Source organism: Penicillium taxi, assembly GCF_028828555.1.
Source record: "Penicillium taxi strain IBT 34144 chromosome Unknown utg000001l_segment0_segment0, whole genome shotgun sequence".
Lineage (NCBI taxonomy): Eukaryota > Fungi > Ascomycota > Eurotiomycetes > Eurotiales > Aspergillaceae > Penicillium > Penicillium taxi.
The window spans coordinates 2,742,460-2,765,243 of NW_026643203.1; the positions used below are offsets into that span (position 1 = coordinate 2,742,460).

At 46.3% G+C, this 22,784-nt stretch overlaps 10 protein-coding genes across 10 annotated transcripts; 5 read left to right on the forward strand and 5 right to left on the reverse strand.

Annotated features, from left to right (window-relative positions):
* Positions 1–571: 571 nt before the first annotated feature.
* Positions 572–1,920, reverse strand: N7495_000988 (uncharacterized protein; the record flags this gene model as incomplete). Its single annotated transcript, XM_057203658.1, has 3 exons — positions 572–1,158; positions 1,429–1,784; positions 1,847–1,920. The coding sequence occupies 3 exons, from the start codon at positions 1,918–1,920 to the stop codon at positions 572–574; spliced, it is 1,017 nt and encodes a 338-aa protein (XP_057067731.1).
* Positions 1,921–2,274: 354 nt separating this feature from the next.
* N7495_000989 (uncharacterized protein) lies at positions 2,275–3,270 on the reverse strand (the record flags this gene model as incomplete). Its single annotated transcript, XM_057203659.1, has 2 exons — positions 2,275–2,652; positions 3,181–3,270. 2 exons carry the CDS (start codon positions 3,268–3,270, stop codon positions 2,275–2,277), a joined length of 468 nt encoding a protein of 155 aa, XP_057067732.1.
* Positions 3,271–3,491: 221 nt separating this feature from the next.
* On the forward strand, positions 3,492–3,737 carry N7495_000990 (uncharacterized protein; the record flags this gene model as incomplete). The annotated part of the gene is made up of 1 exon (XM_057203660.1): positions 3,492–3,737. One exon carries the CDS (start codon positions 3,492–3,494, stop codon positions 3,735–3,737), a length of 246 nt encoding a protein of 81 aa, XP_057067733.1.
* Positions 3,738–3,775: 38 nt separating this feature from the next.
* Positions 3,776–4,397, reverse strand: N7495_000991 (uncharacterized protein; the record flags this gene model as incomplete). Its single annotated transcript, XM_057203661.1, has 2 exons — positions 3,776–3,979; positions 4,200–4,397. The coding sequence occupies 2 exons, from the start codon at positions 4,395–4,397 to the stop codon at positions 3,776–3,778; spliced, it is 402 nt and encodes a 133-aa protein (XP_057067734.1).
* A 1,554-nt stretch (positions 4,398–5,951) lies between these two features.
* On the forward strand, positions 5,952–6,487 carry N7495_000992 (uncharacterized protein; the record flags this gene model as incomplete). Its single annotated transcript, XM_057203662.1, has 2 exons — positions 5,952–5,980; positions 6,058–6,487. 2 exons carry the CDS (start codon positions 5,952–5,954, stop codon positions 6,485–6,487), a joined length of 459 nt encoding a protein of 152 aa, XP_057067735.1.
* Positions 6,488–11,450: 4,963 nt separating this feature from the next.
* On the reverse strand, positions 11,451–12,250 carry N7495_000993 (mitochondrial 54S ribosomal protein bL19m; the record flags this gene model as incomplete). The annotated part of the gene is made up of 3 exons (XM_057203663.1): positions 11,451–11,547; positions 11,613–11,994; positions 12,055–12,250. 3 exons carry the CDS (start codon positions 12,248–12,250, stop codon positions 11,451–11,453), a joined length of 675 nt encoding a protein of 224 aa, XP_057067736.1.
* Positions 12,251–12,444: 194 nt separating this feature from the next.
* N7495_000994 (uncharacterized protein) lies at positions 12,445–13,574 on the forward strand (the record flags this gene model as incomplete). Its single annotated transcript, XM_057203664.1, has 2 exons — positions 12,445–12,541; positions 12,607–13,574. 2 exons carry the CDS (start codon positions 12,445–12,447, stop codon positions 13,572–13,574), a joined length of 1,065 nt encoding a protein of 354 aa, XP_057067737.1.
* Positions 13,575–13,940: 366 nt separating this feature from the next.
* Positions 13,941–15,799, reverse strand: N7495_000995 (uncharacterized protein; the record flags this gene model as incomplete). Its single annotated transcript, XM_057203665.1, has 4 exons — positions 13,941–14,036; positions 14,091–14,768; positions 14,837–15,225; positions 15,280–15,799. The coding sequence occupies 4 exons, from the start codon at positions 15,797–15,799 to the stop codon at positions 13,941–13,943; spliced, it is 1,683 nt and encodes a 560-aa protein (XP_057067738.1).
* Positions 15,800–16,244: 445 nt separating this feature from the next.
* N7495_000996 (Nuclear pore complex component) lies at positions 16,245–20,382 on the forward strand (the record flags this gene model as incomplete). Its single annotated transcript, XM_057203666.1, has 11 exons — positions 16,245–16,328; positions 16,397–16,461; positions 16,520–17,010; positions 17,457–17,554; positions 17,608–17,988; positions 18,105–18,219; positions 18,277–18,374; positions 18,430–18,672; positions 18,723–19,076; positions 19,127–19,370; positions 19,424–20,382. The coding sequence occupies 11 exons, from the start codon at positions 16,245–16,247 to the stop codon at positions 20,380–20,382; spliced, it is 3,132 nt and encodes a 1,043-aa protein (XP_057067739.1).
* Positions 20,383–21,029: 647 nt separating this feature from the next.
* On the forward strand, positions 21,030–22,585 carry N7495_000997 (BAR and SH3 domain-containing protein; the record flags this gene model as incomplete). The annotated part of the gene is made up of 3 exons (XM_057203667.1): positions 21,030–21,143; positions 21,205–21,522; positions 21,575–22,585. 3 exons carry the CDS (start codon positions 21,030–21,032, stop codon positions 22,583–22,585), a joined length of 1,443 nt encoding a protein of 480 aa, XP_057067740.1.
* Positions 22,586–22,784: the final 199 nt, after the last annotated feature.

Consider the following 22,784-nt stretch of genomic DNA (forward strand, 5'->3'; position numbering starts at 1 on the left):
TCTATGAGCGGCGTCTTCAAGTTTTTCATCTGCGAGTAGCAAGTGCTTCGTCATCTCCTCAACCATCCGATTGACGATAATTTCAGAGTTCGAGTATATGATGATCTACTTTTATATGCTTTTGTATTTTACGTGATAAGCCAATGAATACGAAGAATGGGGAATGCGACGACGATGAGAGTGAAGAAGATGACTCAAAAAGAGTCAGAGAAGCATTAAATGAAATGGAAACTTGGGATTGGGGCGCTGATGGAACAGACTACCCGAACATTTCTGAATCTATACTTCGAGACTGTCGGAATACTGACCAGTTAACTAGTTGCTGATGAGAAAATACCATCTCCTGCCTAGGTATATCTAAATCTGTTCTCCGAGACTATCGATCTATTGACCGGCCCTGAGGACCCAGGTATGTACTGCCTGGGTAGGTACTCATGGAGCCTTTGTAGTAAACAATAGCTTAATATGTCCAATACCGAGATATGTACCTATATACAGATATGTACCTATATACTTCTTTTTCACAACCGACCCATAACACCGAATGTACCTGAAAACCACCTGGGCAGATTCAGACTGCATCATTCTCAACTGTCGGCCTTTTCTCATCGAGCCCAGTAGTTATCTCCACATGCTCTTGATTCAGATGCGTCTTCATGATAAAGGCCGACAAAATCACCCCGACAGCAGACATGCACGTGTAGAGAATCCACATGTTCCGCATGCTCCACGAAAAGGCCTCCTTGACCGCAAGAAGCTGTGTAGCATCATTGATACCCCGAATATACTCAATATTAGCAGCGGCAGAGCTGCCCGCCATCTGGTCAGCCAAGTGATTAGACATACCAGAAGCCAACAGTCGAGGCTTCGTCTTGGCCATGCTGTTCTGGAAGACCACGCCGCCGATAACGATCAAGGAAGCCGTGGCCAGATTGCGGATAAACCCGAGCGAAGCAGTCGCTGTGGCGGTATCCTTTTGGGAAACCATGGCCTGGATAGCGATGATGGACGTTTCGAAGACGAAGCCGGCCCCGAGCCCGCTCAGAATCTGGAAGCCGATGATCTCGCCGAACGATGAGAATGCGTCTAGACGGATATACAGACCGGTGCCGATGGTCATGAGGATGGGACCGAGCCAGATGAGTTCGAGGTATCTTCCTGTACTATGGATTAAGACCCCAGTGATTATCCCCGTAAAGGCCTCACACAAGACGAGAGGAAGGACCAGGACACCTGAGCGCATTGGAGATGCCTCTTTGACAGAATGAAGATATAGAAGAATGTAGTATTCTCCTGCGACGAAGACCTTTTCGACAAGTCAGAAAAACCTTTCATGTGGCATCAAAAACTCCAAGAGCGAAAAGTCGCCGGAACATCATTTCGTAGGAAGCCTGCGATACTCGTGCTTGGGGAGGTGACTTAAAAAACCATGTGCAAAGGCCACAGCGAGAGCGGCAACGTTATAAAGACGAGCAAAGAGATCCATGGGCATAAGAGGATACTTTGCAAGGCGCTTCTCGCTGTAGATGAAAAGCAAGGAGCAGAAAGCACCAAAAACGATCAAGCAGATAACTTGAGGAGAACTCCATGAGAATGTTTCGCCGCCAAACTCAAGTCCCAGCAATAACATGAGCGCGAGACCAAGAATAGACAGGCTGCCAAACCAGTCAATAGCCCGGAGGCCATCCATCATGCTTGTCTTGGGATTATGCACATCCAGGAAGAATAGTAGCAGAATGAAGGCAACCCCCGAGACAGGAAGATTGATCCGGAAGCTCCATCTCCTAATTGCGGTGAACATTAATGCAAGGTTTTATTGAACGATCGATAGCATGTTGGCACTGACCATGAGACATACTCGGAGAAAGCTCCACTGAGTAGTGGGCCAATGCCGCCGGCGATGGCCCACATGAATTCCATGAGCCCGAGGTAGAGACTGCGATTATAGTATCAGTCAATGATCTCCCTCTCCCTGATGAGTAGGTCTTTACCAAAACATAAATAATTCTTTTTTTCTAAAAAAAAGGGTTGAAAGTGCTAATAAACCGTATTCGTCTGTATTGCGAGTCTAACTATTAATTTTCTCTCGTTGTTACCGCTATCAGATTTCCTTAAATATCAGTTCAGCGTAGATAGCATATGCTGGTCAATTTCAAATCTCAAAACTTGACCATTTCTGCATCCAATGGCTATATGATCCCCTCGCACATCAGAAGATGATGACTGGAATTCTGATGATAGCCGAAGAAAGGGCATTCCTTTAAAGTATATCCACTACTCTTGAACAGACAGGCTATACAAGAAAGAAGGTTTACCTTCTAGCTTGTCCGTAGCAATTTCACCTTTCAAGGCTGATCCACTGCTGGTTTGAAGGTAGCGATAATCTAAAGACGTAATTTCTGGTTCGCGCACTTTCTTCTTCGATTTGAGCTTGGAAACACCACGAGAATGGGTCCTCAGAGATTTAGAAGATTTGAGCGATTTGGGGATATCCGTGAACTTGGTGATTTGGTGCCCAGAGTCAGATGCGATCTGCGTATGATCAAGTGACAAGGCCATGGCCCGGACTGAGCTCGAGTGCCCTTCTAGTGTCTTCCGAAGATCGCCCAGACTATTCTGCACCTTGGTCACTACGGCTGAGCGAACAGCATACTGTGATCGTATGCGATAAGACAGTTGAAACGGGATACTATATAAACGGGATACTATATAAACGGGATACTATATAGAGTTGACTTGATTAATTAGATGTAACCACAGGTTCACAGGTCGAGAATTGGCGTGGAATATGTCCGAATAACTCAAGCTTAATGTGATTAGTCAAATGATAATAACAGCGACGAGAAGGACTCTGATGACAGCGATCCAGCTCAGCTTGAAAACCAGACCAAAGAAGTAGCTAAAACCCTTCGTTTGACTCTTAATATACCATCTCGCAACATCCGATTCCTAGATTCCTATTTGGTCGAGTTCCATGCATTTGTCACGAGTCACAGCGCAAGTATTAGTAGCATACTGTCATATTCCCTATATCCTGAAATTGGCGCGGCTATCTACACCATTTAATTCACAAGAATATATCGCTAAAAAGCACTAGTAGTTATTGAAAATCAATCCACAAAATACTCATGCCAGCTAGCTGGCCCAGTATTGTTAATTTGCTCTTTGCCTAATAGTAACTTGGATTTTGATCATGGCAGAAGTTGAAGCCTGGCTCCAGAATTGACTATAGTTTCTTTCTAAGCAACGGCGCAGCCTGTGGAGTGTCATTGGCTTATCAGATCCAAGGCCTGGGAGGGATCGACTATGGTTCAAGATAGATACTATCAGGGGTAAATGATAGTAGATAGGCTAAAAAAGTTCAGCGGACTATTGAAGGTCACCTCAGAGAAGCTTAGCCAACGAGTACGGATCTAGTAATTTTCAAGGACAATGAACTATCACTATCTCCTAATCATGATTATTTGTTGATCCCCATCGCCTCGCCTTACATGCCTAGCAGGACCAGGTGGCCCAACAGGACCAACAGGACCAACAGGACCAACAGGACCAACAGGACCAACAGGACCAACAGGACCAACAGGACCAACAGGACCAACAGGACCAACAGGACCAACAGACCCAGGCGATCCTCTCTGTCCTACTCTTCCAACGCGGCCGTTCCTACCTCTGCGGCCAGCTCGCCCCCGTGGCCCAGCGTGGCCTGCAGGTCCCTGATCACCACCACGCCCGTCTAATCCTCGTTCTCCTCGTTCTCCTCGTTCTCCTCGTTCTCCTAGTTCTCCTCGTTCTCCTCGTTCTCCTCGTTCTCCTCGTTCTCCTCGTTCTCCTCGTTCTCCTCGTTCTCCTCGTTCTCCTCGTTCTCCTCGTTCTCCTCGTTCTCCTCGTTCTCGTTCTCCTCGTTCTCCTCGTTCTCCTCGTTCACCTCGTTCACCTCGTTCACCTCGTTCACCTCGTTCTCCTCGTTCTCCTCGTTCTCCTAGTTCTCCTCGTTCTCCTAGTTCTCCTCGGTCTCCTCGTTCTCCTCGTTCTCCTCGTTCTCCTAGTTCTCCTCGTTCTCCTCGTTCTCCTCGTTCTCCTCGTTCTCCTCGTTCTCCTAGTTCTCCTCGGTCTCCTCGTTCTCCTCGTTCTCCCCGAAAATGCGCTCTACAACAAAAACACCATCCAATAATGATTGCTATTCCAATTGCCATGCCGACCATAGCACCTATTAAAGCAGCATGATCTTGGTGAGTAGATGTTTTCGGCTGCTCGGAGTCTGAGCTCACGGTATTCGGTGTGTAGGAAGTCTCTTTAGATGATGAAACAGAGCCAAGGGTGAAAACTGTCGTGTACGTGGTGTGGTCTCTCGGAATGGGTAAAGTGACGACTTCAAAATCGACTGCGGTTATCTTCATCGTGCTGTAATTTTTTTTTTTTTTTTGCTTTGTAAAATATCTCATCCTACGAGCGATACTTGGCTGAAACCTCCTGATTTATAGCAATGTGTATGACGGTAATTACGCTCATATTTTGGGTGAAGCAAAAGATCAAAGCTATTAATCGCGAAGCGACAAAGGAGAAAACAGTATGTCCATTACAAGCTCAACCAAACGAGGCATGCCACATCGTGCATACACTATGTCAATGATCTAGTATAAATACATCCTCATGGGTGAAGCTTTCGATCAATTACCCCTCAACAGGTCTACAGCGGTTGCGAGTGTAGCAAGGTATGTGGCAGTTAGTTGCATTTTAAGCCGGCTGATCAGCAGGGCATACCAATTCTACAACTTGATTGGAGCAAAGGCATTACTACTGCGATTTCAACCAAACGTCCCTTATTCCTCCAGCAAAAAGGTACGATGGAAGCGCAGCTATAACATCAGTTATAATGATCGATCGATGATATTGAAGAGTAAAGGATGTGTTGTCGAAAGGAAAAGTAGAATTCTCTATCGTCCTGATTTTTGCTTAAAAAAAAGTGAATCCAAAAGTTATATCAGCCCATCAACCTAATCATAGAAAATATTCCTGTCCTCTGAACTAGCCAGCAGTATGTCTGACTAGTTAGTTCGCTTGAAAATTGAATTTTGGGTATATTATGTGTGCTTAAGTATATCACTAAAGAACCCTGCAGGTACTCAGAATAAACATCCACCCTTGTTCCTACCCAGAATAAACAATATGATTAAGGCAGGCGAACAAAGTCGTCGATGTTTCACTGCACAGACCCAGTAAAGCTGTTGACCAAGAGCGATATCTGCCTACTTCTGGCACAGCCTCGAAAGATGGGATAGTAGGAATTTTCTCTTTTTGTTATTATGCCCGCAAACTAGAAAAGACTGCTGATCCGTGTTTCGGAATGGAAAGTGATAATCTAGAGAAAGAGGGAAAGGGAACAAGTGGAGGCCTCGAGAAGAGGTACTGTGTACTGCGTATTGCGGGGCTATACTCGGGCCAGCTCATCGTGGCTATGACTGATAGGCCTGAACACCCCGAGAAGTAGACAGCAAAATAGTGAGCCTAAGCTTATTTCTTCCGAGTTTGATGAACGAAAAAGTTCTTAGCCCATGCACATTATTTCCTGAAGCGTCAATACAAGTCGGACTATCATGGCTAAATCTGTACGATTCGCATTGAGAAATCAGTCTTTCTAGGTGGAAATTACAAGACCCGTGAAACAATTCTAGGTCGCAACAGGGATGAAGATCAAGATTGGCTGTCCTTCCAACAGGGCAACTTATCGCACACAAATCCCCCTCCATGTTGGGTGACCGCGCTTGCATTAGCGCGCACAGATCCCATGTACCGCAAACCACGAAAAGGTCCTAGGATCGCAGAGCTATCGTGGTTCAAGTTGACTGGTTATTTTGGCGGATTGCAAAAGCCTAGCTGGCGTATAGAGCCTCATTCCACGCATATTTGTCATTAACTTACGGCATAAATACCCATATATCGTTCGATCAAACATGGACGAAGCATACAATCAATGGATCCCGTAAGTATAACAGCCTCCGCGATTGCTATTTATAACCAGCTGGAGGCATGTATTCAAGGCCTTCGTAAGCTATACAGAAATTTCAAGTGCGCCAAGAAGGAGGTGCAACTGCTAATAGATGAGGTTCTTACTTGTCAAATGCTTGCCGATATATTCAGCGATACTAGTAGTCTGTTAGAAAGCCGAGTTATGCAGCTGGCTTACGAGAAGAAGCTGGATAAACTATTACAGTCTCAAACGATTTCAGCTCGAGAGCAAATTGATCACATAATGAAAAGGCTGAAGCCGCTCCTTGATGGGGACAATGACAGTCGATTGAATCAGTGCATCGCAAAGGTCTGGTGGCATTTCACAAAAGACGAGACGCAAGTCGCACTCGTTATCTTGGGCAGTGTGAAATCCAGCCTTACACTACTCTCCAGTCTTTTGACCCTAGACTCCCTCGTGAAGATATTAAAATCACCAACTGCGAGAAAGGAGTCCCAATCTCTTCTTTTGCGAATGTGAGTAATCCCATTAACCAGATTCCATCTATATAGCTAATTCTTGCCTTTGAGTTGTAGAAAGAAATTAGAGAAAATGGTTCGGCGCCAAAATAAATCCTTACGAAGATTCACAAATAAAATGGACCAAATTTCAGACAGTCAACATATTGCAAACTGGGTGATTAACGCGGAGTCAATGGTTACCATCATTCACGAGATTAAAAAAAAGCCTGTCGCGGAGGCACAGACATTGATCAGAGAATCAGTTGACTCTTCACATATTGCAACTTCGCCCTTAGAAAGAATCGCCTTAGATACGCCACTTACAGAGCTTTCACACCATGAGACTGCCACTCAACCAGAAGTTCTGCACTCTCGCCATGGGATTCATTCCTCTAGATCGAGGAAGCCATCAAACAATGAAATAACATCCCGGTCAATTGAAATAGATCTTGCGACTGAACGAGCAGGCAAATATGTCGTCCGTGATTACAAAGACGGTAGTAGGGAAATCTACGAGCCAGGGTCTTCGATTTCCTTGGATGAAGGAGCCCGCGATCATCATTTGGGCTTTTCTAGGCGCCTATTTATTCATTCTCCGCTGAAAGATGTGAACGAGGAGAATAGGCCTGATTCAAGATAATAGGAAAGGACTATTTCCGCCGGCATTCTACTGGCCAATACATGGCACCGTTGTGTACAAAGACGGTAGACGTCTTATCCGTGTATCTCCAGGTGCATCTCACATATATATTGCAGCACCGATCATTTAAATGTTCTTCTCAAAAAGTGCCTTGCAGTTGATTTGTATCCGCTTCACTCCGTCGCTCAAGTTTAGGCTGACAGTATAGTATTACCAAAGCATTGAAAACATTGTTGCAGTTTTGTGGCCGACTTTATACTATGTTCCACAGCTGTGCATAAGATGGCTTCCTAGTGTAAGAGTTCAGATGTTTCTGGAGTTACGCTGGCTGGGCGTGTCAATCTGGCTGGTTGCTCTTCGTGAAATCTATCAGCTGACCACTCAATGATCTACCTCCAGGGCTTCCAGAAAGCAAAAGTATCGGGAAATTGCAGCCAGAGCGTTTTTTTTTTTTTTTTGAGAAACGCACCAATGGCAATGCTCAGAGAAGCACATTTGGAGCTGCTCTCCCGGCCGCTGCATACAGGTGGGACTACGAAATCGTGAAACTACTTTATGAGAAAGGCGCGGAAAACTTGCGGCTCAAAAGAGGACTATTGAATTGCGTTACTACTTCTTTCAAGAAGCACCTACCATCTCAGCTTCGTGACCTAACCAGCGAACGGCATCCCATTATATCCTAGATAGTCACCATCAGTAGTATCGGTGCTTGGGTAGGTACTATGTTTGAACCAGAAAATTGCTGTAAATCCTTTTCACTCTGCTCGGTATCCTCCGAATTTCACTCATCTTCGAAATTTTGATACTGCGATACAGCTCCTCAGTTTTGGTTCGTGCCTTTTCTACCTGCTCCTCCAGGATTTTAATCTTTCCGGTGCCACTCGACGGCTCACACTCCAAAACCTCAACTTTATAACAAATAGAATCAATTTCTAGAGTGACAGTCACTACATACATGTTGACTAGCCTACTGGAGGTTTGGCAAACAACAAAAGACGAAGCATACAAGGAAGGTTGGGGAAGCTTCTAAGCACAAGCATGATAGAAGAGCGGTGCAGATTGATTGAAAGGCTGTCCTTTCCGTCCCTTAACCTCCCTAATGTATATTGATGCACTTTCTGAGGGGACACTGTGAAATCCGAGTATACGTCTTATATGGAATAATCAAGACTAATTTAGCTTGCAATATTGAATTTAAGCTATCTTCAATGATTGTAGCGAGCTGAAGACTAACCAAGCACAGCCTTGATTGATCTTTCATGTAGAAACTAAATCAGAGAACACTTCATGAGTATCAAGTGGGGTTGAGGTTGAAATAAAGTCACATATAGATATAAATTTTAATAGACTGGACAGAATGTTGAATCTCTATTCTCTAGTGATAGCTAGAGATAGAAAGAGAACTTTGAAGTGAGATCTATCTAATATAGCAAATGGTGCCCTAGACCACCGCCAGCAACTTTCCTACGTTTATCTTTTACCATCTAAGGTAACATCAAACGCTTTAGTTATTGACTGATTAGTAACAGGGAGAATATTATATTAGATTAAACCATATAAGTTGATACCTAAAGTTACTGGCCACGTTTAAGCCACATCCTAAATGAAACTCCTTTTAGTAGAAAACGCGGAATTGTAAGCTTTTTCACGATTGTGGATGCAGCTTATTACCGCTGGCTTTGGTTTCCGCATTTAGACTAGTCTTCCCGGCCCGGCCCGCCATGACTTAGCCCCACTGCGTACATAACCTTCTATTGTTGCGGCTTCTATCTTACGCACCTGCCTTCAGCTCTAGGTTTACCAAATTTTAACGCTTAAACGCTAGAACTCCTGCACTATGAATTTTCTGTTGAGTTTGGTTCCTCCACAGTAGCCAAAGCGAGCAAAAATTCACGACACTGGCTGTGGCTAGGTCATGGGTATATTCTTTTGCCGATTCGTTTCTCGAGCCTAACTAGATCTCTCTAGATCTCTCTTTTTGCCCACGAGAAAATAATGTTTCTGAGTTGAGCGGAATCTTGCAGGAGCATCGATTGCTCAGCTGCCATGGAACGCTAGCCTCGGGAAAAACGACCTTAGCATATCTTTTGTGCGCAAAATGTCCCCGTGGTGTTCTTTGTGTCCTGGCCCAGAAGCAATCATCAAATACCAATCATTTTGCCACCATGATTGTTGAAGCTGCTCGGCAGAGAAGGCACGACATCGTCACACACTTTGATCTCTGGTACTTAGACCTTATTATCATCATTAACGAGGCCTAGATGTCATATGACGATAACAGGTTATGGCTGGGACTGATCAATTCAATAGGAGGCCCCTTGTCAGCTTTACCTAGTAGTCCACACGTCATTATCAGTGTATAGCAACGAGTCTCGCTGACTCCGTCGATCATGAAGTTTTCCCCGAACATCGGGCTTTTCTATACCCACAATGAATTTGACGATATTATCTCTTTGGTGTATAATAGGCGCCTTTCTTTGCCGCTTGATCATATAATATATAACTATTTGTTTGACGTTACTAATGGTTATCCTAGCACTATAGATAGCCTATTGTCCTATTTAAAGAAGGTATGCTTATTTCTTTTTCAGCTATCTATATCATATTTAATGGCTGTCATCTGGCCTTGGTCTTTGGCTCAGTTTTTAAAGCATGAGAGAAAGCAAATTTCTCCGCAGATATCCGTACAGAGATAGATAGGCCACAATCCGTCTTCGACTACTTAGAGCAATTAGCGATAAGGCCCCGCCCGAGGAGAAAATGACACCGCAATCAGCAGAGATTCTTCGACAAGTCTTGGTTAAAGGAAGCGTCTAGCGAGACCTTACAAATAAAGATATCCGGTAATACTATAAGCAGGGCTGGCTTCATGCTAAGCTTTTATAACCTTGAACAGAATGATATATATATAATTCCTAGAACACTATTTACTATGGGTTCGTTCGAAAGGGCGGCCGTTAGCTGCTTCAAAATATTCACTTTGATCTATCATAAATTTTCCTTTGTAATGACTTGAATCCGAGGGTCCCCAGGGCCGGATAGCTGCGCCTTGATCCCGACCTCCGGAGTGATCGACTCCCAGTCGTCCTTATCTAGCCGTTAGAGAGGCCTATAGGAGAGACGGCCGGTCCTTTCGGTTACTATGAAAGGCCTGGCGGATTGTTGTTGTAATTTAGGCGGCATGTTGTAGATTTTCCTCAGGTGGAGGAGGGCCTACTTAGGGTTTATTTACCTTTAAGACTAGAGTCAAGATTCTAGGGCAAGGGCCCGGGGTTCTAAGCTCACCCGGTGCTCACCCAAACATTTTACCCTCACCCTCAGAAGATTTCTATGGCTGCTTTAGGGTGTGCTGGGTGCTAAGGGCTTTGGACCATTGGCCGCGTTCTATAGGGAGCTTAAGTACGGCTGAGCGGACGAGAAGCCCTGTTCTCCACACCCTGTGGCCGTATGTGCTGTACATTAAAACGAAGGATCAATTAAAAGAATATTATTTTCTCGCTTTAGCGTCGGAGTGTGAGTGGGCAAGGATTCGAAATGAGGCAGTGATGGGATAGTTGTAATCCATGATCATTGGTGTTCATTGAAAAGGTGGCACCTGATGAAACTTCTTTCTCATTCGGAATTATCTCTGCTATGAAACAATTTACTCCATATCTAGAATTCTAGATCATATTCCCTCTACTCTGTTGTATGTCTCTTTTCTTGTGTGTCTCTTCTGGACGGCATCCAAGGGAATCCAGAAAACAGCATTGAGGAACGGAAGAAAGGACTACCGATACTTAGATGTCCTGAAGAGCATTGGCACATGTAGCACAAGTATTCGTCGAGTTGGGAATCAAAGATGGCTAGAGGCCTCTGATCCACACAATGTGCTCCTCGCGACTCTACGCTTTGGTTCTATAGTATATTGGAGAGCCCGACTGAATCAGGTAGCTCAATATGGTCATCTTTGAAGATTGATGACGAGGCTCTAGATGAGACTGTCTGGATGCAATGGGTAACATCGGTGATAAGAAAAGGCCTCATATTAACTGAATCGGCTTCTTAAATGGCAACAACGATCGTCGTGTGGTGAAAGAAGCGATTGGAATACTTTCCAACGGTCAACGTTGGCAAGAGCTTGCTCATGCTGTCACGGGTCGCTTCAACTGCTACTGTCTGGTGTCGCCCCTTCACTCAATGGCATATGCATGTGCATCCATGGGTAGCTTTACAAAAGATATCAAGGTCACAAGTTACCAACTGCGTATCTCTTGTGAATAAATATCTTGAAAACAAATCGAATATTGACTGGTAGTAATACATGCTTAAAGTGCTATATGAACCAATATGGTTCCATCCACTAACGTCGCTGTCTGTTGCCGCCGAGGAATGCTCTCTTTTGGCGAACATAAGCAGCCACCACGTTCTCCACGCTGCGGCGATCGTGCTTGCGGTCCCTAATATTATGATAGTCGTAAGTAAATAGCACTGGAAATAAGTAAGACTGGGCAAGTGAACGAACCGCATATAGTAAAGTCTCGCGCGGCGAGGCTTGCGCTCTGCTCGCTGGACAATCTCCACAGCCTGGACGTTCGGGTTGAACACCTTAATAGACATCTCCACAGCCACACGAGTAAGCTCATTTCGTAGCAAGACTGACGTGTCAATGCCGCGCAGCTTAATACTCAGAACAACACCGTTGAAGGGATCTCCATTCTTGAACGTGAACCGAACAATATCACCCGGCTTGACACTACGCGGGTTCCGGCGGTAATCAAATAGCGCCTTTCGCTCACCCTTGGGATCAAGACTTGCCAATTGCATCTCGGTAACCTTGGCGACTGGGTTTTTGCATACTTTACGGGTGGAGGCTGGAGCAGGGTAGATCTTGATCGGTTTGGGTGCTATCGCCATTATCAGTATTATTCATATGAGATTATTTGGATTGGAACGGAAGGAAGTACCGGCTTCAGGCTGCATGCGACTAGGTAATTGTGACAAGAATTGCTTGGGAAGATTCGGGGGAAGAGGGATACGCTCGGGTTTTTGCGTGTATGCGGTTGAGATGAACCGGCGGCTCATGTGTGAAGGGATTGCATCCTGAGTTCTGATTATTGAACGCAAGCAGCCCAGCTGCCGCATTTTTGGTAGTGCAGCCATGGTTGAATCGGGTTGGAGGTGTGAGATGGTAGTCGGCGTCGAGGAGTTTTGGCTGGGCCGGACCGGCAAAATTTCCGACGATTCTCTTCTCCGCCTACGCGCAGTCCTCACAGATTTGGCTTTTGCTTCAAGAACCACTTTCCTCCACAATTACACCGTCGGTGACTCGCGGAGAACTTTAGTTTTCATTTGTCATGGCTCAATCCGCCATGGGCAGACTTTTCCGCTGGTCTAGCACCACGCGCCACCCGATGGTCACCTTTTCTCAGGCCCGCAATCAATCGACTCTAGGTACATCATGGCTCCATAGATTCCCAATGACCAGGAATTTCCTGCTAATAAACGACATGCTAAAGTTGCCCCTCGCTTTTCCCAAACCGAATCTACCCAATTGAACGATGCCCTTGACCATTGGCGACAATCACGCTTCCTGATCTACGCTCTTCCGCAGCGACAGAGACAGAGTCTCTTCAAGGAGTCACATCATGAGCGACTTACAGTTGAGCCTATCACTGTGAGCATCAGCGAAAATGAGCAATTCACACTCAAACCTATGGCGTTCAACCAAATGCCATCAAAATCGGAATTCCCAGAAGTCTTGGAGTTAATGGAAAAGGCCAACGACTACTCAAACCTTATCCCTTTCCTGATCGCTCTCCGCAAGTCCGGTATCAAAGTACAGCCCAGCCGATGGCAGTACATTATCCGCAAGGCTGCCGAGGCCGGAAAACTCTCCGCCATCCTCGAATGTGCCAAGCAGCGCCAGCACTCTGGCTTCCCCATGCACGATCTTCCCACCGTGCGAGTTCTCTTCGAAAAAATCAACGCACTGGCATTTTCAGAAAACTCCAAGCATAAAGATATCCTTGCTGCCGAGAAGTTGGCGAAGATGGCGGTCGATATCATGGATTGTTACCCCCCGAACGAACAGCCCAAGCCAGCCGAGAACCCGAGGAACCAACCATTTGTGATCAGTACTTTGTTGCATCTCAGTGCCTCTCGTACATCCCAGCTAAAGGCTGATAACAAGGCTGGCCTTAAAAGACAGTCAGCAGAGACCTTGGGCTATCTGCAGAAATATCTTGCAGCCTTGCCTCTAGTCAACCTCTCACCTACTTTCAGCACAGAGACTGAACGAGACCAATGGCTGCATGAAACGAGCGCAGCCCGAACTGCATTGAGCCTTAGTCTTTCGGCTATCAGCGGACTGCCCACGCAATTGAGCTCTAAGGCTGAGGCTCATGTTAAGGAGTTGAAAGCAATTGCTTCTCAATTGAAATCAAAGAAAAGGGCCAAGGTGGCCCCTCAGCCCACAGAGTCTTGATTGATTTTTAAAATGATATGAAGGCATTAACGGGACCTTCAGATTGGTTTTAAGGGCGCCTTTTGGCATTTGTATATTACTATTATTCCAGCATATTTGGAGCTGAGCTTATATTTTACAACATGAATATCACTTCCGTACGTGCAAATTTGCTTTATATACTAGACAGAATTTGTCATTTTTAATACATAGCTCAAAGTCTGGTACAATGCATTGGGCTCAAATGTTGCCTGTGAGCAGGAACAGATACTGCGCCTATAGGTATAAACTATAACCTACATTTTATCAGTTCTGATATGCGAAAACCCGAAATTTGGATACAAACGCTCAAGGACAAGCCAATCAAGTATTTTCCTACAAAACTGCTTAGGAGCTCAACTTCAGGGTGTAATCTTTGCTAATGTGAGCTCTGGATGCAATTGTTGTCTTTCCACCCACAACAGCAGGACCAGATACCGTAAGCTGGGAGAAAAGTAAGCGATTGTTAGAACAATGTGAGAAGCGCGAGAATCCTACCTGTCCCTCCTGGGCGCCACCAGACAGTACACTTTCAGGCACTTCAGTTAACGTGACTTCGATGCTGCTGAGAGGAGGTCCGAAGTGGCTAGGTCCACTAAGACAACGGTAGTCAAAGACATTCGTTTGGGTAATAGCGCCAGCAACGGCAGGACCAGTCAAAGCATAGACAATGCGAGCACCAGTAAATATGCGAAGATCAGTCAGTTGTTCCGATGTAAGGCGGGTAGAGATATCAGCATCCACGCGGTGCGAGACGCACAGCAGACGCAACTTTTCCAAACAAAGTTCTGCAGTCGGGCCGACGCCAGCAAGTTGACAAAAGAAGCTCTTAGATGGCATGTTACCGGCATCCAGAGTCCGTGACTGAACCCAACGGCCGATGGACGAGAGCAAACCAGTTTGAGGCTTCATGACTCGGTCATGGTAATTTGATATGGCCCGGGAAGATGCAATAACCACAGTCGGAGACAAACCCATGGTAGCCAATGCAAAGTCTACATTCTCTCCTGCAACCGAATTCAATGCGATGGAGGCACCGGAGAACAGAGCACCCAAGACCTGGCAAAGCGGGTATGACCGTGAGAGGGAATCGATTGAGAGGACGACATCGGACGAAGTAAAACGTTGGCTTCGAGGAACAGCTGACGTCAAAGCACCAATTGCGGCCACAATATTCTAGGAAGTTTGTTAGAATTAGGGTGACTTATAAAAATAAAAAATAAAAATAAAAGAAGCAGTCTTACCGCCGATTCGAAATCGATAAACTCGCCAGACTCGGAAGACGAGGGCCAAACAGTGCTAACTGCGGGGCTAGGTGTTTTAGGGTCGTAATCTAGGATGTCAAAGCCAGCCAGGTCTTTACCCTCTTCCACAAGTTCATGCCAAACATTCACCCTCAGGCTATCTTTCTTGTCCGCGGGGGCTCCATGCCAATCCATGTGCCGATTCCCTTCCTTCGCAACCCACACAATCTGAGACAGTTGCTCGTTATCCTTGATGATCAGAGACAAATCGAGGGACCCGGCTTCAGCAATGAGACTATCGGCCTGAATGTTTTGCAGATGGGCAGATAGAACATTTGCGGGGAGGTTGTGGGGAATCAGTGTAACCTTGAATTGATAGAAGGCACCAGCTATCATCAGATATTAGCATTTTGGGCGTCTCGTTTAAGAAATCAAATATATACCAAAAATAGCAGCAAGAAGTTCAACGGAATCGGTCAAGCAGATCGCAACGTTCTTGACGCCAGAGCTTTGAAGATGGCGGCCAACCACGTTGATTTCCTGTGTCACTTGATCCAAAGAGTGTTCAATAGAATTCTTGCCCAGCACAGTGTAGATTTTGCTCTGCTTCTTTGCGGCAGTTCCATCTTCATTCAAGGCACCACGTACAGCAGCTCGCCAGATATCGCGCAGATCACCTCGTCGACCGGCTGTCCACTTAGGGGCCCCGGGGTCTCGGATGTTCAAACCACTTCTTAGAGGGTATCCATAAGGGGTTTCCAAGCTGCGGTAGGTTGCCGACTCACCAGCCTGTCGAACGGGGGAAGATGTAGATTGTCGAGCTAAAAGGTATGGGTGAATATCTGGTTCTTTCGATGAAACAACCGCGTAGATAGCGAAGGCAGCAAGAGCGCCAGCGAAGATGGTGGTATAGATGTTCCAGTCAGCCAGAACATCAGCTACCACAGCATCTAATTGATCCATGATGAACTGTAAATCTCTAGATGAACCAGAAGTGAACCAATATAGAGATAATGATGACCGAAATTATGACGTGGAGGGGATAAACCTCGGATAGGCTAAAAAGCGGGCCGGGTCAACTTTTAAACCGGCGTTTAAACTCGCGTCTGGCGTCTCTTGCTTCTCGTATCCCACGAGCAACCATCAAAACATCTCCTGCGCCATGTTTTGATCGACCCCACCCCTTTGCAAACAATGTCAATGCGCCGACTTTTCAACTAACCCTTTAGTCAATTGAGGTAAGTAAGTATTCATCAATTTTGACATCAATTTCGACAAAGGTGAGAGTTCTCTGGCTACAATATCGGGTGTATTATTTACTCACTGAGACTTCAGTTCTGGGTTAGCAATTCGCCGTCTTCGCTTATCTTCTTCATTTCTCTCTGCACTTTACTCGTTGTACCACAAAATGGCTACACAATCTCTTCCATCCACCCCCAAGGCTTCGCGTCCTACAGCTGAGCCATCGGGGTCTGGCACCCCGGGAAATGGCGTCACCCTCAATTAAATGAGATTGTCCGACGCCAGAATGCTGCTACATTTGGTGATAAAAACCTCAAGAAAGTACTGTGGAACGGTGCTGCCTTGGTCCTGAGCTGGACGTTTGGAAATACTTTCAAGTCCTAGTAAGTTTCGTCAATTTTCACTTAAAAATTGGGTTACTAACGAGCTCGGTCGTTTCAGTACTCGCCGTATCTTCGACAATAATCATGTCTATAACCAGCTTCCATTGCTGCTTATCCAACTCTTTTTCATCCTAAACATCCTTTTGGCTGTCTCGCCTCTTTTCCGACCGAAGGACAACCTCAGCGATATTCCTCTTACTCCTACACAACGTCAACTTCTTGGCTTGGATCCTACAGCAACCCCTCCAGCTACACCAGGAACTACGTATGTCACGCCTCCACGGTACCGTTTGTCTACATCGCGCAAAGCTAGTCCCGCTAGCGCAAATCGACAGGGTTCTCCCTTATCTACGACTCCTACTCTTTCGGACCGACCAAACAATTTCTCACCTATCACAAGCCCCTTGTTCCATACGGCAGTTGCAGGCAGAGAGTCTGTCCGAAGACCAAGCTTTGGCTCGTCAATCTCATCATCTCTTGGTCGAAGCAACTCGTTCGGGGAGTCTGGGATGTCTAGCATTGGGCCCAGTACCCCTTCACCTTTGGCTGGTAAATCGCGTGCAAGCTTAGGTGTCAGCAACAGGTGGCTATACGAGAAAAGCAGAAGCAGACGCCTCTCTGCTAGCAACGGGCCCCTTTGATTGGTTTTTTCTTCTTTATTCTTAACTAGGCTTGTATTACTTTTGGAGTTTTTTAGGTCATAGTTTCATTAGCGGATCATTTTTTAGTCAACAAAGAATACCTAAAACTTTCAAGTTACTCCGGTGTAAGATAGTTCTTTATTAGATCTGATGGCGCTTTTTTGGCGGCTCGGGTGATTCTGGAACCACAAGTCCTCCAATAGATACATAAGCCCAGGTACGCAACACCCCAACTGTCCCCGCACAACTATTCAACACCACAATCAACACCGCAACGCGCACCCCTTTAAAATCTTGGAACCGATTCCTCGTCTGCTACATGAAGACACCGTTGTAAGTGACTGGTCTTCACAGCGATGGGGGCATCGGAGTCAAAGCTTGTATTTAAGCAGGGTATCTTCCGTCTCTCTGAGGTGCAGGAGATCCCCGCAGACGACCCCTACTGGACAAGAGTATGATATTCTATCTTTTACTAAAAGCCTGAGTGGACTGACCGGATGAGTAGTTTTGGGAACTGCCTGAATCCACCGAGGATGTCTTCAGCTTGTTCACCCCGGCTGATATTCGACGAACGCGCGACAATGCCTTATCGAACTTCGAAACGCTACTACTTTCGGTCTCCTCTCGGCTTATCGTCTTGAAAAATCATCCTTCGTTCCCTGATCCCGACCTAGCTCCCGATCGTGATGCGCTCAACTGCATTCGTATTCTTACTCGACTCCTCCCTTTCGTCTACGAAGCCGAGCATCTGGAGGGCTGGGAGGATAAATTCTTCTGGTCTCGTCGCAAGAGGAAGACTCGACAAGCCCAAATAACAGGGGAGGTTCTCTTTGACGAAGCACGGCCGGAGGACCAGCAAGAGCAGTCTTCCGATGAATATGAGGATGTAAAGCCTTTGGCAGAAGAGCTGATCGATACGCTTCTCGGCCTGCTTTTTTTGCAGACTTTACCATTCCATTGCTTCCCACTGCGAAGAGCAAAATCTCATGGTCAATCTGGCAGAGTGGTGTTGGTTGCAATACGGCCATGGGATCCAACAAGACTATGGAGAACAATCGATGCGAGATCCTGCGGTTATTGCTGACATTGACAGGAAAGGCCATGTACATGCCTTCCAGTAAGTACAAACCCTCTTAATACTGAGGTTTCAATAGCTAACACTCTTTCTTCAAAGACGTTCTTCCAGTTCAAGGAGTCAAGGCAATCACCTACATCACCACTTGCCAGGAAAAACAATCTGTCTTGACACTTCTATGTTCTCTCCTGAACACAGTAAGTCACTCCGAGCTCCATTTCATCCAAATTGACCAATGCTGACTTTAAACAGGCTATGAAGTATAACCCCGCCTCGTGGAGGGTCCCATATGATCATGTCGTCTGGAAAGACCCAAAACAGATCTTAGTGATCTACTGTCTACAATTTCTCCTAGTTCTCCTTCTGTACCCCATTCCAGAAGATGGCCGGGGGACCCCACCCAAGAATTACTATCGGCACTTCTTTGGAAGGTTGCATAGGCCTGAGGACTTCCAATTTCTCGTGGATGGCATGACGAGAATTCTCAACCAACCTGTAGGTCGAATTTTACGTGATGACAAACCAAAACTAAACCCATCGCACAGATGCAAGCTACCAATTCATATCTTCCTGGGAGTCAAGGATCGGTCAAGTGGGCACCTGAGATCTTGATCTTGTACTGGGAAGCCTTGCAGTGCAACAAGCGCTTTAGGTCCTTTATCATTGACTCCAACCGTTCACATGACTTTCTGATACTTTGCATTTTCTATGCGATGGAGTACAGAATGGATGCATCCAAGCAGGGTGTTGTGCGCATGTGCATTTTCATTCTTCAGACTATGAGTACAGAGTCCAATTTTGGCAAGAGCCTTAACATGAAATTTGAGGCACAAGAAACACTACCACAATCTATCCGATTGTTGAAGTTTCGTGGATCCTATGCTGATTACCTCGTCATGGTATGTATTCGTCTCCTTCAGTCTCGTGAACTCTTTACTAACTTTAATAGTCCATTCACACTCTGATTACAACCAGTAAGGGAAAGCTCGATACCGTCTACCCGGCTCTTCTCATAGTTCTCAACAACGTTGGCCCCTACATTCAGCACATATCCCCATCAGCCTGTTCCAAGATCATCCAGCTCTTCTCTTCCATGTCAGCACCTAGCTTCCTGCTGGCCAATGAGACAAACCACACTCTTCTCGCATCATTGCTAGACTTTATAAATGTGATGATTGAACACAATTTTGCCAGTAAGTCCAGTTTCAAATCAACCGACCAAGCTCTCCCACTAACCCTATCATAGAAAACCCATACCTTGTCTATTCAGTCTTGAAGTATAGACAGAAGTTTGAGGCCGTGCGGGCATTTACCCTTGAAAGTGGGCAGCAAGAGATAGAACGAAAGAAAGAGAAACAAAAGGCTGGAGGAGAGACTACCAGTGAAATCTCCAGCCCGTCTCTCTCCCATTCAGAAGAAGATATGACTCGGCCACCCTTGACTCGTATCCCTGAGGAGAACAGTGCCTTTACAATTGGCGATGATGATTCAGATGACGAAGAACAGCAGACTCCGTCCCAGTCATCTCCCTCGGCTCAGAACTCACGCAGAGCATCCGTAGCCTCTAGCGATGAGCCACATGTGCGAGGAATGTCAGAAAAGGCGCGTGGTAAGAAGCCTGCTGGACAACCATCCTTTTCACGACAAAACAGCATGACCAGCCAGACCAGCATGTCCGCTCTGTTCTTGACCTCGCCTTCTGGATTTACGCCCACTGTGAACTGGCTTGAGTCTTGGCTTCCGGAGCTTCCTCTGCACACAGTTCTTACGATAATTTCCGCAATTGCACCCCACATCCCGGACACAGCTCTTCAGGCTGTTTCCAGCCATGAGGCTCGTACTCTCATTCATAACCTACCATCCTTCGGTGAAGAACCACAAGTCAAGAGCATCATCTCCGAACCGACCCCTGTTCGTGCCCAACCATTTGAGTGGTCAGCGCTTTCGATGGGCTGGTATGAGTCACTACTGTGGGGATTCATTTTCTCGAGTGAAATGGTAGTTGGATCTGGAGCTACCCCAGGCACAGTGGGAGTGTGGAATAATACAGCTATTGTGCTCTTCCGGGTTCAAGAAGCAGCTGCCCAAGGTCCAACACTAATGGCTCCGAAGGGTGCAGTGGATGCAGTTGGAAGTAACCTTGTTCAGCGGATTGGAAATCTTAGTCTCCGAGGTAATTCAGCAACTCAGGCTAGCAATAACTAGTCAAGAATCTAATTCTTGCTAACATCATGCAATTCCGTACAATTGCTTTTGTAAGCCAGGCAGTATTTAACTTCAGATCAAATACTCTCTCATATTCTGTTTATTTTTATTTTTATTTTTATTAATATTTATATTTCCACCTCTACCGTGATTTGCCAAGGGTTTCCACTTCTACTGTGATTTACACTGCCAAGGGTCCAGGCTAAATAACTTCAACAAATCTGCTGAGACCCACACAGTACTTGCAATCCGCTAAAGTCAGCCGGTAAAACAAGTAACTGGTACTTATTGGTCCAATGTCTAAGGTACCTTAGGCGGGGCGTCAATAGTGCCCCTAAGTAGCCCCCACGAAGCTATGGCATTTTGTCTCAAGGTGGCGCAGACTCCAAGACCATAAAATTGGTGAGGGGCTTGGAGTCTTGGCCCCTTGTATCACAGCAATTCAACTGAAACGTCAAGTTGGGGAAATTCTTAAACCTGAACTTAGCATTCTTCCGTTTCTTTTCGCTCTGATTTCTGAATACCCCCGTCCTTGCGCTTTGTTTCTTACACTTACGCAGTTGTTCCTCACATCGCGAGTTGTACTAATTCATCTCGACTTCTCGAACTTATTTCCACTTCTGTTTCCCCTTTTATATCAACCCACCATGCAGAGCATGCAAAGACGGTTTGGCCGTATGACGACCAAAAGCACTGCCGATGATAGTCAGGTCGCTGTCCTCATGAAGGACTTTGAAGATGCTGATATGCTGTTGACCCGGGTATGTGGCCCTGTTCGCGCGACTGCTGGTTATTAAACTAACCCTATCTCTACTTGGCTAGATCATCGATCACACTGCAGCCTGGCGCGATGCTTGGGTATCTGTTGTCACCTTCCAGAGCCGCATGGTCGACGAGTTCGACGGAATGTATGCGCCTATCATTGGCTCTGCCGAAATGCCCACGCCACATGTACCAGTAGCCACAGACCGTGCGATATTGTCTCGAACCAACAGACTCCGTCGAGACTACGATGAGCTGCGTGAGGATTTGATCAGGGAGCTGAGTGAGGTGGACCAGCGTATGACGCAGCCAGCGGCGTCGGCAAAGGACCTGATTATACCTGTGAAAAAGACAATCAAGAAACGGAATGATAAAAAGGTAAGAGGACGTTCGCCAATGCAATGATAGCATCTGAACTGACCCCATATAGTCTGACTTTGAACGCGACCAAGCCCGTGTAGATGGCCTCATCCACAAACAGAGACGTACCGATAGCGAAAATATAAAGCTCGCCAAATCACAGATTGATCTGGCTAATTCAAAAGAGTTGTACGGTGCCGCAGACGATGACCTCCGCCAACGTCTCCCAACTCTCGTTGCACTTCTCTTCTCCCTCTCGCCGATAATTCTCAGAGCACAGATCGAGATCCAGAACCGCATGCTAGGAACCTACTACACGGTCCTGCACAACTTTAGCCAAGACGAGGGATTCCCATCTCCACCCCCACCAATGGGCCAAGTAGTGCAAGACTGGGACATGGCCCAGAGACCCGTACAGGACGAATTCGAAAGCTTCGGCATCCTAACACACGGCAAAGCTATCCGAGAAGCACAAGTCCAAGAGGCACAAAACCAGAACCAGACCAAACGACCCACTCTCCGCGGCCACTTCTCAAGCTCCAACCTATCCATCAACAAAAAGCAACCCGCGCCACCACCGCTTCTAGCCCCAAAACCCTCATTCACACATTCCATACGCTCCCTCTCACCCAGCTCATCAATCACAAACCAAACTCCACGCGGCTCAGTCTCTGCCTCGGTCGCCAGCTCAGCAAGCACTTATTCCCTCCCTAGTGGAAACGGCTCCTGGACTCCAGAACCCCCAATTCCCAGAGCTCCGAGTCCACGAGCAAAGCCTACTGGCCTCTCATTCTCGCCAGCGGGTCCTACCTCTGATGTCTTCCAGCGCGGCCGTCAAGCTGGACCAGCTGATACATTGTCTGCTGTGGCTACAAAGAAGAGACCCCCACCACCCCCGCCGCGTCCTGTCACTAAGTTTGTGACTGCTGTCTATAGCTTTGGGGGCCAGAGTGCGGGGGATTTGTCGTTCCGAGAGGGTGACCGTATTAAAATCATTTCTAAAACTAATAGTACAGATGACTGGTGGGAGGGTGAGTTGGATGGTGTACAGGGTTCTTTCCCTGCAAACTATGTGGAGTGAGTGCGATGCTTCTATATTTATTCAACGTTACATATCGATACCATAGACCTTTTTGCTTGACTAGTTTATAATTTGAAATATGGATTTGAGAAACACCTAGGCAACTTTTGAATGTTGTTTGTTGCGTATAACCTTGGAGTAGCCGTGCTCTGGTGATATGTTAATCGTTGTGGAGCATTGAGAGGGTACTTTGGGGTCA